Below are 13,902 nucleotides of genomic sequence, written 5' to 3'. Positions count from 1 at the left end.
TACTGTGCTGTTATTGTCTTTATATATTCAGAAAAACATTGTGATACCAGTTTTCATAGTAATACATGTAGCCATATTCCCCACCTCTTCTAGACATTGTTAAAGAACGAGACTTTCTGTGATACTGAGTAACAAGAGCTCTGTCTATCTCTTTCTGCAGAATCCCAGTCCAACCACTCCAGCCAGTCAGACAGCGGTGTGTCAGAAACTACATCCTCTGGTCACGTGCGATCTCAGAGTGTGGTTAGCTCCATCTTCTCAGAGGCCTGGAAGAGAGGCAACCAGGCTGAGGATGCCAAGGTGCTCTAACACACTTCACCTTTATCTGTGTCTTCATCAGCCTCCATCTGATCTCTCATCCTACAGCTGTCCTTTGGTGGTGTCATATCATCATGTCCTCATTTTTTTATCTAACGATCTTTATCCTTTTCTTTGTTATAGGCCACCCCATATTTCTGTACCACTTTGCTCTATTTAAACTACATTATGCAGGCCTTAAGTCAAATATCGAAGAGATTGTTATCTAGAGCAATGATCAAACCCTTATCCTTGACATGTTCCATCCCACAGAACTTAGTTCCACTTCAGCTCTTATTACCTTAGAATAAGGTCAGATGTATAACTCTCTATAACTACAGTACTGCGCAAGTCAAAGACCATAATGCACATATAACATTTAATATCCAGTCAAAGCAACACAGATTAAGTTATTTATCTTTTAGCACCAGGAAAGAAATTAATAAATGCTAATAATGAGAGAGGAGCAAGCTATGTTTTGTTACTCACAAACCTATGTTTCGTCCTCTTTAGGTTTATACTCTGTGGTGCCCATTGTGCTTAGAGTGCCAGCAGGTTCTTTGTTTGACTAGCTAATGATTTAGATTTTTTTTTCACACAAAAAACAAATATTAACGGGGACATATTATGCAAAACTCACTTTTTGAGTGCTTTTGTATTTCCACTTGGGTCTCTACTGCTTGAAAGAATTCAGAAGAAGTCAGTTGAAAGAATTTGGTGTCAGGAATCATAAGCTTCAACTAGCCGTTTGGATGGCGCCCTTATTGTAACGTCACACTAGGGAAATTTGCATAGATCCACCCCAGCATTCGTGAAGGTGTTTGTGCAGGCAGAGCCGGTGTTCTGAAAATCTATCCTACCCATCGAAACGTCCTACCAAGGTCTACTGCGCATGCGCATATCGCTTTTACGTCAGAATTCTGGTGTTTCAGCGTAACGCCCATTATTTCATACTACTTGCGGTCTGTTCTCTATCCCACCGTAAGGAAGCTCGTTCTGATAAGGCACCGCGCTGTGGTAGGACATTGACACGGTAGCACGATGCGATAGACATGTCTATAAATATAATAATACATCAGTTTTATATAGCGCTTTTCATACAACTCAAAATATGCACTACGGTAGGACGTGAAAATGTAGCATAGATTACGCACGTTGCGTACGGCCCCGTAAATTAATGAAGGCCCCCCTCGTCTCATGGGGGTGATGAGCTCCCGCCCCTCGCTGCCGTTGTGTTCTTAGCTGAACCTATGTGTGCTTTTAGGTCCTTTACACCTTTATTTACTACACATGGGAATTTCTTTTTTAATTCATCCGAGAACTTACATTTCCGTTTCGGCATAGCTGCTCGAGATGAGGGTAGGTACATGAGCTTTGCCTGACGTAAACAAGGACTACTGACGTGCAGACTGACCAATTAAATGTTTACAGAGAAGGTTATCGACCAATAACGGTAGCTCTACAGTCAGACCGTCCAATCAGAAGATTTTAGGCTACTTCACCACGCCCCTTCTCACTCAAGCGAACCAATCGGAGTAGGGGAGGGCGGAACTAGTTTGTGAACGAAACTTCTCGAAGTTCTATGTAAGCTCTAGAAAAACAAAATCCCGGACGTTTGTGAAATTCCGCATGGACATTTTTTTAAGTCTAAAAAAGAGGACATGTCCGGGTAAAAGAGGAGGTCTGGTCACTCTATGTATAATCAGAAGATGAAAAGAAACTATCCTTCAGGAACTGAAAAGAGGGGGAAAAAACATTCCACGAGACTGAGCTTCGGCAACAGCAGTGAGGTAAACCTGTGACTGTTCCTCTCGAGGTTGGATTGTTAATACTTGTCTACGTACACAGCCGCGGTTGTGTAAGTTTTTCTAAATTTCAATTCCACCTTAAATGCTGCCGCTATATTCACACAATCACACTAACACCGGCATATTTGAAGTTTTCGTTAAACACCGTAAACAGTGAAGCAGTTACAGGCGCCTGGACAAAACCAATGCATATTTAAGGTGACAATATCCGCAAGCTGGAAAATAAACAGCTACATTTGCTTCTTTTTCTTCTATTCAATCTTAAGGACCGCAGCTGTTACCGAATCAGATAAATCCATGGACTGGGTGGGGCGTGGCCAGCTACCGCTTATTTGCATAAAAGAGACGTCCCTTAAACGGCTCATTCTGAAAGAGACTGAAACTGGCAAGAATAGAGCTAGTGATATCTCGTTATGTGAGAGTGATTTTGTGCAAAGAACTTCATAAAAATGTTTTGTATAACCCATAGACATAATCTAACTTGTTCTATGTTTAAAAAGAGGTATAATATGTCCCTTTTAATGCTGTATTAGGCCTGATTTTGATGACACTGATGACATACCTGTTATTGCTATATCAACTCCTTTTCTTACATGCATTTCCCCCTGACAAGTGGATCTCATTTCTCATTTACTATGATATATCTCCTAAAGAATAACTTGTTGATGTTTTCACCTGAACTCAAGCAAATATAGGGTGCCTCTCTTGGGCACAGTACTGTACATTCATATTTCCCATGCCTTGCTTCCAGAACATAGACAACTGTGACTGTCAGAGTTATGACCTGACTGGGCATTCTGTGACCTCAGAGGCGATAGGACAGACCAAGCCAGAGCGCTCTGGGGGACTGCTGACTTCTCTCTTTTCCTCTCCTCTCTTAGGATGCAAAAGTGAAGTCACGCAAGGCCATGCCCTTATGCACTGGCGGGGATTGAGGTTAGGGGAGTGAAAACCCTAACACCCTAACATTTGGTTTTCTTTAATCCTCAAGTAACTTAGAGGTCGACTAACCCTTCAGTTCTCTACAGTAGTTTATTCCTTGAACGTGTTTGTGAATGCAGCCTAATTGGGGGATTGGTGTGAGAGAGGTTTTAGTGGCTTGTGTTAGCGTTTAACAGGTTCTCGTAGTCCACTGGTGTAATACAGTGAGAGTAACTAAGCATAGATTAAGTGCATTGTGCTGTATTCACGAAGGCTGTTGTACGTTTGGGTTAATGGGATTGCACTTCAGAGAGATGAGCCCCATGGTTCAGTGAGTAGTGAACGTTTGCACTTCTGACTCACACCATGATGCGACCGTTGTTGTGTGTTTCTGAGTGTGTGGGTCCAGTCCAGGGTTTCCGCCATGCTGATTTAAGAATATGAGAGCTGAGCCAATATTTGTCTAAATTCCCTGAATAAGATCTTTAAGATCATTAATTCAGATTTAGAGTTTTAACACATCATGATGTAGATTCGTGTTTGACTGACACACCTTATGTAATACTAAATACACGTACATGGACCTCTGAGATGCTTGATAAATGTGGTCTCTGATTTATAGGATGACTGTCATCCCCTCCTTTGCCTCACTCCATTTATTCTTGTCCTCTCACCATTTCATTACTCAGTATATATTTTTTCCTCTTCACCTAAACATCTCTAACATTCATGCATGTTGGGAGCCAGCATTACTGGACGTAGAATTTGTAAAAACATGCCTTTAACATGCTTTCTTCACTATCTATCTTCTTCCTCTCTCCCACAGATGAGAATGGATCTGCCTCCGCCCACACAGCCTTCTAGAGCTTCTTACCCTCTTCAGCTTTCTCATTTGCCCCAAATGCCCCAGATGCCTCAAGCTGCCCTATCCCATGGTAGCTACCCCAATGTGTCACCCCAGTCCTCTCCGTCTCCACCATCACCCCCACCCCCTCCCCCACCCCCTCCACTGCCCAATCCTACATATCACTCCACACCCACCATGTTCACCAAGTACAGCACCATTGCCAGGCTGCAGAACATCTCCCAGGCTCCTAATCACTACAAGCAGACACCTCTAGTAGCAGCAGTGCAACAACAACAGCAGCAGCAGCAGCAGCAACAACTGCTGGCCCCAGTCCCTCCCCCTCAGTGTGCAAAACCAGGAACAGTCAACAATGTAGTGGCAGCTGCCAACAGCCCACCTCCACCACCACCTCCGCCTCCTCTGACCATGCCCATGCCTGGCTCTGCGATGGCAGTGCTGAAGTTAGGCCCACCAAGCCCTCAGCCGCAGTTTATCCCTCCACCACCTCCAGAGGAAAGCCAACTGCCTCCCCCAGATCACATGCAAAGCAATGGCATTTTGCCCCCTCCACCACCCCCAGAGCAGTTTAAATACCCTCCGCCCCTCAGCACCAATGGCCTCCAGCAGTTCCTGGCTCAGAAATTTCCCAACATGAGCTACGACTTTTCTCCTCTGGCCCAGAATGAGGAGCCTCTTCCCCCTCCTCCTCCGGTATGTTTCTCTCCTCCCCCAACTTCCCAGCTGGGGTCAGGTCCTCTTGCACCACCCAAAACCTTCACCGGAGGATTTCCCCCTCAGACTGCCCCCAAACCCTCCGGATCTGGACACTGCATCTCTCCTGTCTCCCCTGTACCTCCTCCTCTATCCCCAACCCCGTCCACCACCTCTATGAAGAAGCAGCAAAGCTTCTCCGGCGGTCATAGCCCCAACCAGCCTCCACCCACCTTGCCGAAACAGCACAGCTTCCCCTCAAAAGCACCACCTATGTCTACAGCCACCTCCCCAACACCATCACTGGTCAAACAGATCGCAAACCAGTTCCCTGGAACTGTGGATGCTTCTAAATGTACAGCTTCACCTCCAGTTGTAAAGGCCAAGCCCAAATGGCAGCCAAGTGGTCAAGTTCAGCCCCAGTCTCCTGAATTCCCCCCTCCTCCTCCTGAGAGTAGCTTGGACTTTCCACCACCACCACCCCCACCCCCTGCACAGAGCCCTCCTACTTCCAAGATGGGGTCACCAATCAAGAAATCTCCTTCCACTTCTTCCAACTCCTCGACCGGTTCAGCAGGTAAGAGGCCCCCTCCAACCCCACAGAGAAACTCCAGTATAAAGTCAAACTCCTCTGTTGAGTACCAGGAGTCGAAAAAGGTGGAGGATCTGGTGAGCATGTTTGCCCAGCCCAGTCAGCCATCCACCAGCTCCTTCTCCACTCCCTCTTCCACAACAGGCTCCCCATCCAAAGACCCTTCTGTAAGTTTCCGCGCACAGACGAAACCAGGGAAAATCAACCTTGCCAGCTTGCCCCTGACTCTACATGGGAGGCAACCCAACTCAGACTTCCCCTCGCCGCCAACGGATTGTGACTTCCCGCCTCCACCCCCAGACTCAGAGCTCCTGCCTCCTCCTCCACCCATGGAGCCTCACCTCGGCGCTCCTAAAGTGGCTGTGGTCAACCCCCAGCCACAGCTGTCGTCCAACACGTCGTCGTGGAAGCAGAGCTCCCTGAGGAAGACGCCTCCTCCAACTTTGCATCGTCGTAGTAGCGGACCCCCTGAGCCTCTTGCCCTTTCTCCCCCACCCCAACAGATTCCTCTCACTCCCTTCAACTCCCAACTGCCCCCCACCTCACCTAAGGGCAACCTCTCCATCCAGCCCAACTTCCTTGAAGATCTCAACAGGACTTTAAAGAGGAAGTCCATGTCCAGGCACGGCTCCCTCACCTCCTCCCGCATCTCTACCAAGCTGGAGCCCGTGGCTACAATGGACGACATGGCCCTGCCGCCCCCTCCCCCAGAGCTGCTGCTGGGTCAGCAGAAAAAGGGCAGCTACACGGGCGCCAACATCTCAGGCTATGCAACGTTACGGCGCGGACCACCTCCAGCGCCACCCAAACGGGACCAAAACACTAAACTGACCGGAGAGTGGTAGACGAAGGTACGCAGCCAGAACTGCCGCTGACGTCTGCTTTTTCTCCATTCAACTCCGATGGCCGTCACGGGCCACTACCTGATAACGACTGAGAAAAATATAGTTGTATGCAAAAATTTGGGCACCCAAATGACATGTTTTGTTGGTTTTCTAAGTGAAAATAAGTGAACACATCCTTTTCAGAGAACACACACTTAGCAAACCAAAGAAAAAAAAAAAAGAACAGGTGTCTGAACTTTTCTGTACAACTTTACTGTTCCTCAATTTAGCCCAGTTATTACCACAATATGAAAAAAAGCAAGCCAAATCACCTACAGTATAAGCTTTCTCTGCGTGTTCGTGCCGCTTTGCAATTACGTGTAAGCAATTATACAAAAAAAGCGACAAGAAGAGACTCTGACGTTACTATAAATAGGTACTGCATGGACTCCATCACGAGAAAAGGGGATTTATGTATGTATAATAATAATAATAATAATAAAAAAAATGTATCTGGAAATTTTGGGGTGGGGAGGGTGCTTTTACCATTTTATATGAAATTATTTAATACCTGAAATATATTCTTATTTCAAAGTTTAGTTTTTAAACCCTTGACTGTATACGTTAAACGTGAAGAGAAATCAAGGTCGATGAAGAGATGTGTATATGTGTGAATTTTGTCTGAGTGGTTAGGTTGATCCACTCTCAGAAAAAAAACAAAAAGAAAAAAAAAAAACTAAAAAAAAAAACAAAGCAGTGGCTTGGTCACGTTGCTTCAGTGACCCACTTTTAAGTCTAGAATTTCAAGGAAGTTGGCGATTTGTTGAATACATTCTGAAGGAAGTAATAGAAAAGGTTGCCATAATGCGCTTAAATGGTTGAAAAATAATAGAAAACCGATCCCTGTTCTGATTAAGGCCCTAATGTTTCATAAAGACAGTCAAATGTCTAGATAAAAATGAACCCACTTACTCTGTTAGGTGCTCTTTAGCGCCCTACTGTGTCTGCAATTGGATGTTTTCTGTCTGTTTATGTTGGTTACATTGCTATCTATCTGTACATACTGCAGCGCTTCCTGACTTTAACAGCTTTGCGTTAGCTCTGTGGCACTTGAGAAGAAATTAACTCTTTTTCTATCTGGCACTGCCCTCGCATTCACTGCCCTCAGTTCAGAGTCAAAGCACTTCTCATATCTGGCTCACGTCTTTGTTTAATTTCCATAGCGAAGTCAGAAGTGTTAGTCTTGTACGCACCACCTCATATTTGTATTGCATAGTTATCGGAGTGAGAGTGCTCGCCTGGGGCGATCGGACGGCTCTTCCTTCCCGAGGGGCTTGATTATAAAAGGGCAGTTATTGGTCAGTTTATTGGTTGCCTACACTTTTGAGGGATTGTGCATATTGCATTAACATTTATTTGACAGAGTGTTTTTTCAACCTTGTTGCAGATGTAGGCTAATACAGACTTGAGAGTGTTGCCCATTGGTGTACCATTGTGTTTCTGCTGTGAGCTCGGGATTGAAACCCAGTTTTCTTGATGAGGGCCTGAATTTATTACACTGCACTACACTGACAGTGTTTGGAACAAAGCAAGCTGTGTTTGTGCCTATTCAGTTTAAATCTGACACTGTATTAATCTTACAAGTGCATTTTATTTTCCATCTACGAAGCTTATGGCAACCACAAATATTTCATTTTGCTTGAGTCTAGCTTATTTCCATCTGTTTTAATGTCGTGACTGAACCATTTTAGCTGAGTGCACGGTGCTAATGACTGTTGTTAAAGCAGGAATATTTTAGATAAAGTACACAGGAAAGTTATTGTCTGTTGCATTTAAACTGAACAATATAAATGTGTAACTCCTGAAGTGAACCGTCCCTGTGCTGTTTTCTTCCGTGTTAATGCCATTTTTATTTGTGTGAACTTTCACCTTCAGTTACATACAGCAGTTTACATAAGCACTCTGTGTCCAAAGATGACAGCGATTTCTGCATCCACTGTATACACATTCAATTATGCATTCACAATTTATAATATTCTCAGTGAATCATTAAATGAAATAAGTCTGGAGCCTTATCATGCTCACTCCCAAGTGTCCGCTACGTATAAATGCCCCCAGTAATGAGCTTTGGGGAACAGTAGTTCTCTGTAGTGATCCAGAACTAATCATCCAACACAGTGACCTAACTAAAGCTCCTGTTGCTGAATGTTGTCAAATGCTCAAAGCAATGTTCCGATATCTAATGTAAAGCTTTCTAAGTAGAGATTGTTACTGAATGAAAGTTACTGTTTTTTCATGGTAAACCACAGTAAATTTTCTGACAGTGTAACGGTTATTTACCACATTTTGAAAAAATTCATACTGTACTTAGTAACATTCTATTACTCTTACATTCAAACACATTTTGTGCTCTAGGAGCCATTTTCAAATAAAATCTTAAAAAGGGGGCGTCATGGTGGCGCGGTCAAACAGCTCCAGGGACCAGCTTGTGGGTGACTGTCTGTGAGGAGTGTGGTGTGTTCTCCCTGTGTCTGCGTGGGTTTCCTCCGGGTGACTGTCTGTGAGGAGTGTGGCGTGTTCTCCCTGTGTCTGTGTGGGTTTCCTCCGGGTGACTGTCTGTGAGGAGTGTGGTGTGTTCTCCCTGTGTCTGTGTGGGTTTCCTCCGGGTGACTGTCTGTGAGGAGTGTGGTGTGTTCTCCCTGTGTCTGTGTGGGTTTCCTCCAGGTGACTGTCTCTGAGGAGTGTGGTGTGTTCTCCCTGTGTCTGCGTGGGTTTCCTCCGGGTGACTGTCTGTGAGGAGTGTGGTGTGTTCTCCCTGTGTCTGCGTGGGTTTCCTCCGGGTGACTGTCTGTGAGGAGTGTGGTGTGTTCTCCCTGTGTCTGCGTGGGTTTCCTCCAGGTGACTGTCTCTGAGGAGTGTGGTGTGTTCTCCCTGTGTCTGCGTGGGTTTCCTATGGGTGACTGTCTCTGAGGAGTGTGGTGTGTTCTCCCTGTGTCTGCGTGGGTTTCCTCCGGGTGAATGTCTGTGAGGAGTGTGGTGTGTTCTCCCTGTGTCTGCGTGGGTTTCCTCCGGGTGAATGTCTGTGAGGAGTGTGGTGTGTTCTCCCTGTGTCTGCGTGGGTTTCCTCCAGGTGACTGTGAGGAGTGTGGTGTGTTCTCCCTGTGTCTGCGTGGGTTTCCTCCGTGTGCTCCAGTTTCCTCCCACAGTCCAAAAACACATATTGGTAGGTGGATTGGTGACTTGGTGTGTGTGTGTGTGTTGCCCTGTGAAGGACTGGCGCCCCCTCCAGGGTGTATTCCCGCCTTGCACCCAATGATTCCAGGGAGGCTCTGGACCCACCGCGGCCCTGAACTGGATAAGGGTTACAGATAATGAATGAATGAATCTTAAAAAGGGATGTACATTTTGTCTTTGTTGCGAATGCATTTCCACTAAAACAACAAAACTGAGATTTTTAAAGTTAATATTAAACAAAACCTAAGATGAATATTTATCTTAATATCATGTCATGGCTTTTACACTACATAAGGCAATTTATGTATCAGTGCTTTATCCAAACCACATTATCAGCGATACACAGTAATATTCCTAATTACTGAAGAAATGGTGCATGAGCAAATCTATAAGTTTGACTTTCTCTAGTGAATCTTGGGTAGATTTGAGTCTTGCAAGCCACAACACCGCCCTCAAACAGGTCCAAGACAAAGCTCTTGTGTCTCAGACTTTCTTTGACCATAAAGACCAGTTCCTATGCTGTAAAAGAGTTAAAAAAAAAGAGGAGAACTTAAATTTTCCATGTGTTCATTGTTTAATACACAATGCTTTGTATCTTTAATTCTTTGACATTTTCAAAAGACTAGAAAAATAATTATTGAAGACAAAATAACAAGTGACTGAACTGAATGAATGTACTACACAAATATTTATGATCTCCTTTCACAAGGCGTTCTGTGAAGTCAGTGATATTTATACAGACAGATGAAAATATATGGAAATAACAAACATGAAAACCTCTGTTCATTTAAATTCCAGTTTGTGGGGACAATACTTCTGAACAAATATGTCAATTCAGACAGTGTCATTTTCATCATAAAGCGTCTCATCATGTGGCCAATACTTAACGCTTTTTAAAAATATATGTGTCAATTTAAATTATTCAATTCTTGGGCGTTTGTTTTGTTATTACCCTTCAAATGAACTGTCAGCAAAAACAATCCTTGCTGAGTCCTGTATTTCTTGAATTAGTTCCCAAAAATGATCTCTCTCCGTGAACTTGTGGTGGGCGGGTGCCCTGGTTGTATCCATTTGCTTTCATTTCAGAGCCTTCTCTGTGATCACAGCAGCAGTCTGGAGCAGCTGGTAGCTCCTTGACAGATGATGACACCTGGTGTGAAGACCCCCTGTTTGCCCTCGGGGCTCCCCTGCCGCACGTTTTCCTCACTGCTGGATTCAGAGCTGGAGCCCCCTGCACTTGGTCCACAGTGGAGGTCCAACAGAGAAAGCGTCTGACCAGAAATACGGACGTAACTGGAGCATAACTGGGGAAAAGACTAGAGAGGTTTGTATCAGTTACGATTCATCGTCAGGTGGAGGAGAATAAACATTACTGTCAGAGGAAAACAGTGTATGTCTGCAACAGGAGGGAAGAGTGTGTCTTACACTGGACAGGGCGAAGCTGAAGGGACAGAGGTCTGGAGATGCTGAGTGGTGTTTCTCACAGACTGTTTGCTTTAGGTCAAAGTTGAGAATAAAGTCATATGTGTTGACGTCCACCAGCTTGATCTTGGGAAACAGTGTATTTTATTAAAAAAAAAAGTGTACAGTGACCTAAATGTCTATTTTAGTAAAAGCATTGTTACTGTGATTAAATAACTCAAGCACAAATATTAAAATGACAGTTTCCAAAAAAAAAAAAAACCACAAGCACTGACTAACTAAAAAGTAGCAGGGCTTCGTAGGCCATCCATCCGTCTGTCATCACACAATCAGAGGATTTCAAGAAGTGCAGGTACTGTAACCCATAATAGAACAGACCTGAACACTAGTAAGACAAATACACTCTACACTGTATGTAAAATACTCCAAGGACAAATCCATCAAAAACCTTCCTAAATATTGAAGTGTGTAACAGAAGGTGTTTCTTTCCTAAACTATTTCAGACCTAAAGCACTTTGCCCAAATTAAAAATATCAAAGCTCTTTTATAATTAATACCAGACTTATCACTGAAAAATGTAATTCATTCATTCATACATAAGTGTGTTCATACAGGCGTTTGTTCATTCACTCACTCACTCATTCCTTCATTCATTTATTCATACAGAGGCTCCTACAGCTGTTCATTCATTCATCTTTGGTATCAACTTCATTGGAGCCTAATCAGCATCACTGACTCACCCAGTCATTCACACACTCACACCTGAGGATTGTTCCTTCCTTCATTCATTATCTGTAACCCTTATCCAGTTCAGGGTCGTGGTGGGTCCAGAGCCTACCCAGAATCATTGGACACAAGGCGGAACACACCCTGGAGGGGGCGCCAGTCCTTCACAGAGTGACACACACACACACACACACACACACTCACACACTTTTTGAGTCGCCAATCCATTTACCAATGTGTGTTTTTGGTGCGTAGGAGGAAACCGGAGCACCCGGAGGAAACCCACGCAGACACAGGGAGAACACACCACACTCCTCGCAGACAGTCACCCGGAGGAAACCCACGCAGACACAGGGAGAACACACCACACTCCTCGCAGACAGTCACCCGGAGGAAACCCACGCCGACACAGGGAGAACACACCACACTCCTCACAGACAGTCACCCGGAGGAAACCCACGCAGACACAGGGAGAACACACCACACTCCTCGCAGACAGTCACCCGGAGGAAACCCACGCCGACACAGGGAGAACACACCACACTCCTCACAGACAGTCACCCGGAGGAAACCCACGCAGACACAGGGAGAACACACCACACTCCTCACAGACAGTCACCGGGAGGAAACCCACGCAGACACAGAGAGAACACACCACACTCCTCACAGACAGTCACCCGGAGCGGGACTCGAACCCACTACCTCCAGGTCCCTGGAGCTGTGTGACTGTGACACTACCTGCATTACTCCTAAAATGCCACAAGAGGGCAGCAGCCTCCTGCTTTTTACAATACTGAGAGTCTCAGCTGAGCCTCTAATCCCTGTTTTGCACGATGCAGGCCATATGTAGAAATATTGGATTGTATTTCAACTATAACACCGTTTACATTCAGCTAAAAGATGCCTGACTCCTTGTCTTAGTTTAATAAACATGAACGCGCACTAGGGAATAAAGAGCCAGTTCTCAGAACACAGATATTGGAGTCACCTGTTGAACTGCTGGGTTGGTTTCTCTGTACAGGTTAAAGGTGGGGGATTGTGCGTTTACTTCTGCTACTGATGCTTTGAGAGCTGAGTCTGCGAGAGGACCAAAGCTGAACATCACCAGAGGCAGCCCTGCAAAGTCCAGAGAGGTAGTGCACGTTTAGCAGAGGAACAGTGTCACACGGCATTTACCAGCATCCTTCCTCAAGTGTTACATTTGGGCAAAACTGAGCTGGACAGAAGACACGAAGCTTGATCAAATTCACCCTTAAAAGCACAAACAGCACGCTTTCTCAGGAGTTTAAATCTTTAGGCGTCATTCTGTGGCTTTAAGCTTGAATAATTAGTCTCACTAATAAAACGCTGCCTGTAGGAAAGAGATCTTTGAGCATACAATCACTGTGCTCAATGCCAAATGTCAGCTGGAGGGGTATATACCCCCCATGTAGATGATTTTATGATTTTAGAAGCAGTCAGCCAACATCAGTCCCTGACCTCAGTAATATTTCTGGAGCTGAATGCCATCAAAGTATCAAAGCAATGTTCCAAAACCTAGGGTACAACCTTCTCAGAATACAGAAGACTCATGTCCGTAACTGGTTTGGATGGATGTGGAATTACACTGTTCTGCTTTCTGATGAACACTGGTGTAGTGTTAAAACTGCTGCTAGTAGCACATTTTAATGAAGGCTTTAAAACTGCGCACCTTGCCTGAATTTCACATAGTTCCCTATTTACAACATAGTGCCATACATAGTGATTAGTAGAATAATGGCTGAAGTGCATCAACAGTGTATAATGGGTCTAACCCTGACCACAGCTTCTGTCATATTCACAGGGCACTAGGGAAAGCAAATGAAAGCCCTGGGAAACTACAGCCCTGGGTCTGTAAATGACATACGGCAAATTAACACACTTTCTGACATACCTGAGATGCAGAGGCATGGCAGGAAAAGCAGTTTAACCAAAGCTGAAGTCATCTTCCCGTCCACACATTGGCAAAGTTCAGCGCTTGTCTGAGTCACTGACGAGATGCTATTATTTGTGCTGTTCGGAGCAGGGTGTAACACACACACACACACACACACACACACACACACACACACACACACACAGCCAGACTAACACAAACACGTCCAACCATGGAATTACCCGCTGAATCAGTGCCTGGTTATTGTGATGAAGCCTTTGAAGATACCTGGGGATGTTGTGGTTCAGAAAGGCAGTGCACTCCCTTAGAGTTAAGGCTGATTTTCTACTTTGTTTTGAGAGTACTGACCTGCAACAGCACAGCGTTGAATAAAGGATTCACGGGCTGCAAAATGCACTTATCTAATTGGATCTGTCAATTGAATAATAATGTAAATATGAGTGCATGTTTTGGACAAAATTTGAAGCCACAGTTGAACTGTTTTCAGTGCTGGATTTAATGATGCGGTGTGTAACACTGTGGTGAAGCACGGCAGACAGCAGCAGTTAAGTAAATTGTCAGGTTGTGAATTCTGCACACAGCAGGTTGGTGAATGCAACCATTGA

The 13,902-nt window shown here is 44.8% G+C and overlaps 2 protein-coding genes across 5 annotated transcripts in view; one reads left to right on the top strand and one right to left on the bottom strand.

Annotated features, from left to right (window-relative positions):
- Positions 1-7,859, top strand: part of raph1a (Ras association (RalGDS/AF-6) and pleckstrin homology domains 1a) — an 84,711-nt gene extending 76,852 nt beyond the window's left edge. For both annotated transcript variants that reach the window (XM_066641178.1, XM_066641177.1), the window contains 2 exons: positions 161-300; positions 3,853-7,859. In XM_066641178.1, the coding sequence (XP_066497275.1) occupies positions 161-300; positions 3,853-6,021 (2,309 nt within the window). In that variant the 3' untranslated portion in view covers positions 6,022-7,859. The remainder of the gene's footprint in view (positions 1-160; positions 301-3,852) is intronic.
- A 2,057-nt stretch (positions 7,860-9,916) lies between these two features.
- Positions 9,917-13,498, bottom strand: LOC136664288 (secreted phosphoprotein 24). 3 transcript variants are annotated; one of them, XM_066641423.1, is made up of 4 exons: positions 13,295-13,498; positions 12,371-12,498; positions 10,660-10,782; positions 9,917-10,550 (listed from the first exon to the last, which is right to left on the bottom strand). In XM_066641423.1, the coding sequence occupies exons 1-4, from the start codon at positions 13,344-13,346 to the stop codon at positions 10,335-10,337; spliced, it is 519 nt and encodes a 172-aa protein (XP_066497520.1). In that variant the 5' UTR covers positions 13,347-13,498; the 3' UTR covers positions 9,917-10,334. The 3 variants fall into 3 exon arrangements, with proteins under 3 accessions (XP_066497520.1, XP_066497521.1, XP_066497522.1); XM_066641424.1 differs by having other exon boundaries at positions 9,917-10,538; XM_066641425.1 differs by having other exon boundaries at positions 10,660-10,728.
- Positions 13,499-13,902: the final 404 nt, after the last annotated feature.

Source organism: Hoplias malabaricus, chromosome 12 (genome assembly GCF_029633855.1).
Source record: "Hoplias malabaricus isolate fHopMal1 chromosome 12, fHopMal1.hap1, whole genome shotgun sequence".
NCBI classification, from domain to species: Eukaryota; Metazoa; Chordata; class Actinopteri; order Characiformes; family Erythrinidae; genus Hoplias; species Hoplias malabaricus.
This window is presented reverse-complemented; position numbering and strand designations above follow the sequence as displayed.

Excerpts from the sequence above, each read along its gene's own strand:
- LOC136664288 (XM_066641423.1), bottom strand. The coding sequence starts at position 13,346 with ATGACTTCAGCTTTGGTTAAACTGCTTTTCCTGCCATGCCTCTGCATC. Across the intron at positions 12,499-13,294 it reads GCCATGCCTCTGCATCTCAG|GGCTGCCTCTGGTGATGTTC; the intron begins GTATGTCAGAAA and ends TGGACTTTGCAG. Across the intron at positions 10,551-10,659 it reads TCAGCTTCGCCCTGTCCAGT|TCTTTTCCCCAGTTATGCTC; the intron begins GTAAGACACACT and ends AAACCTCTCTAG.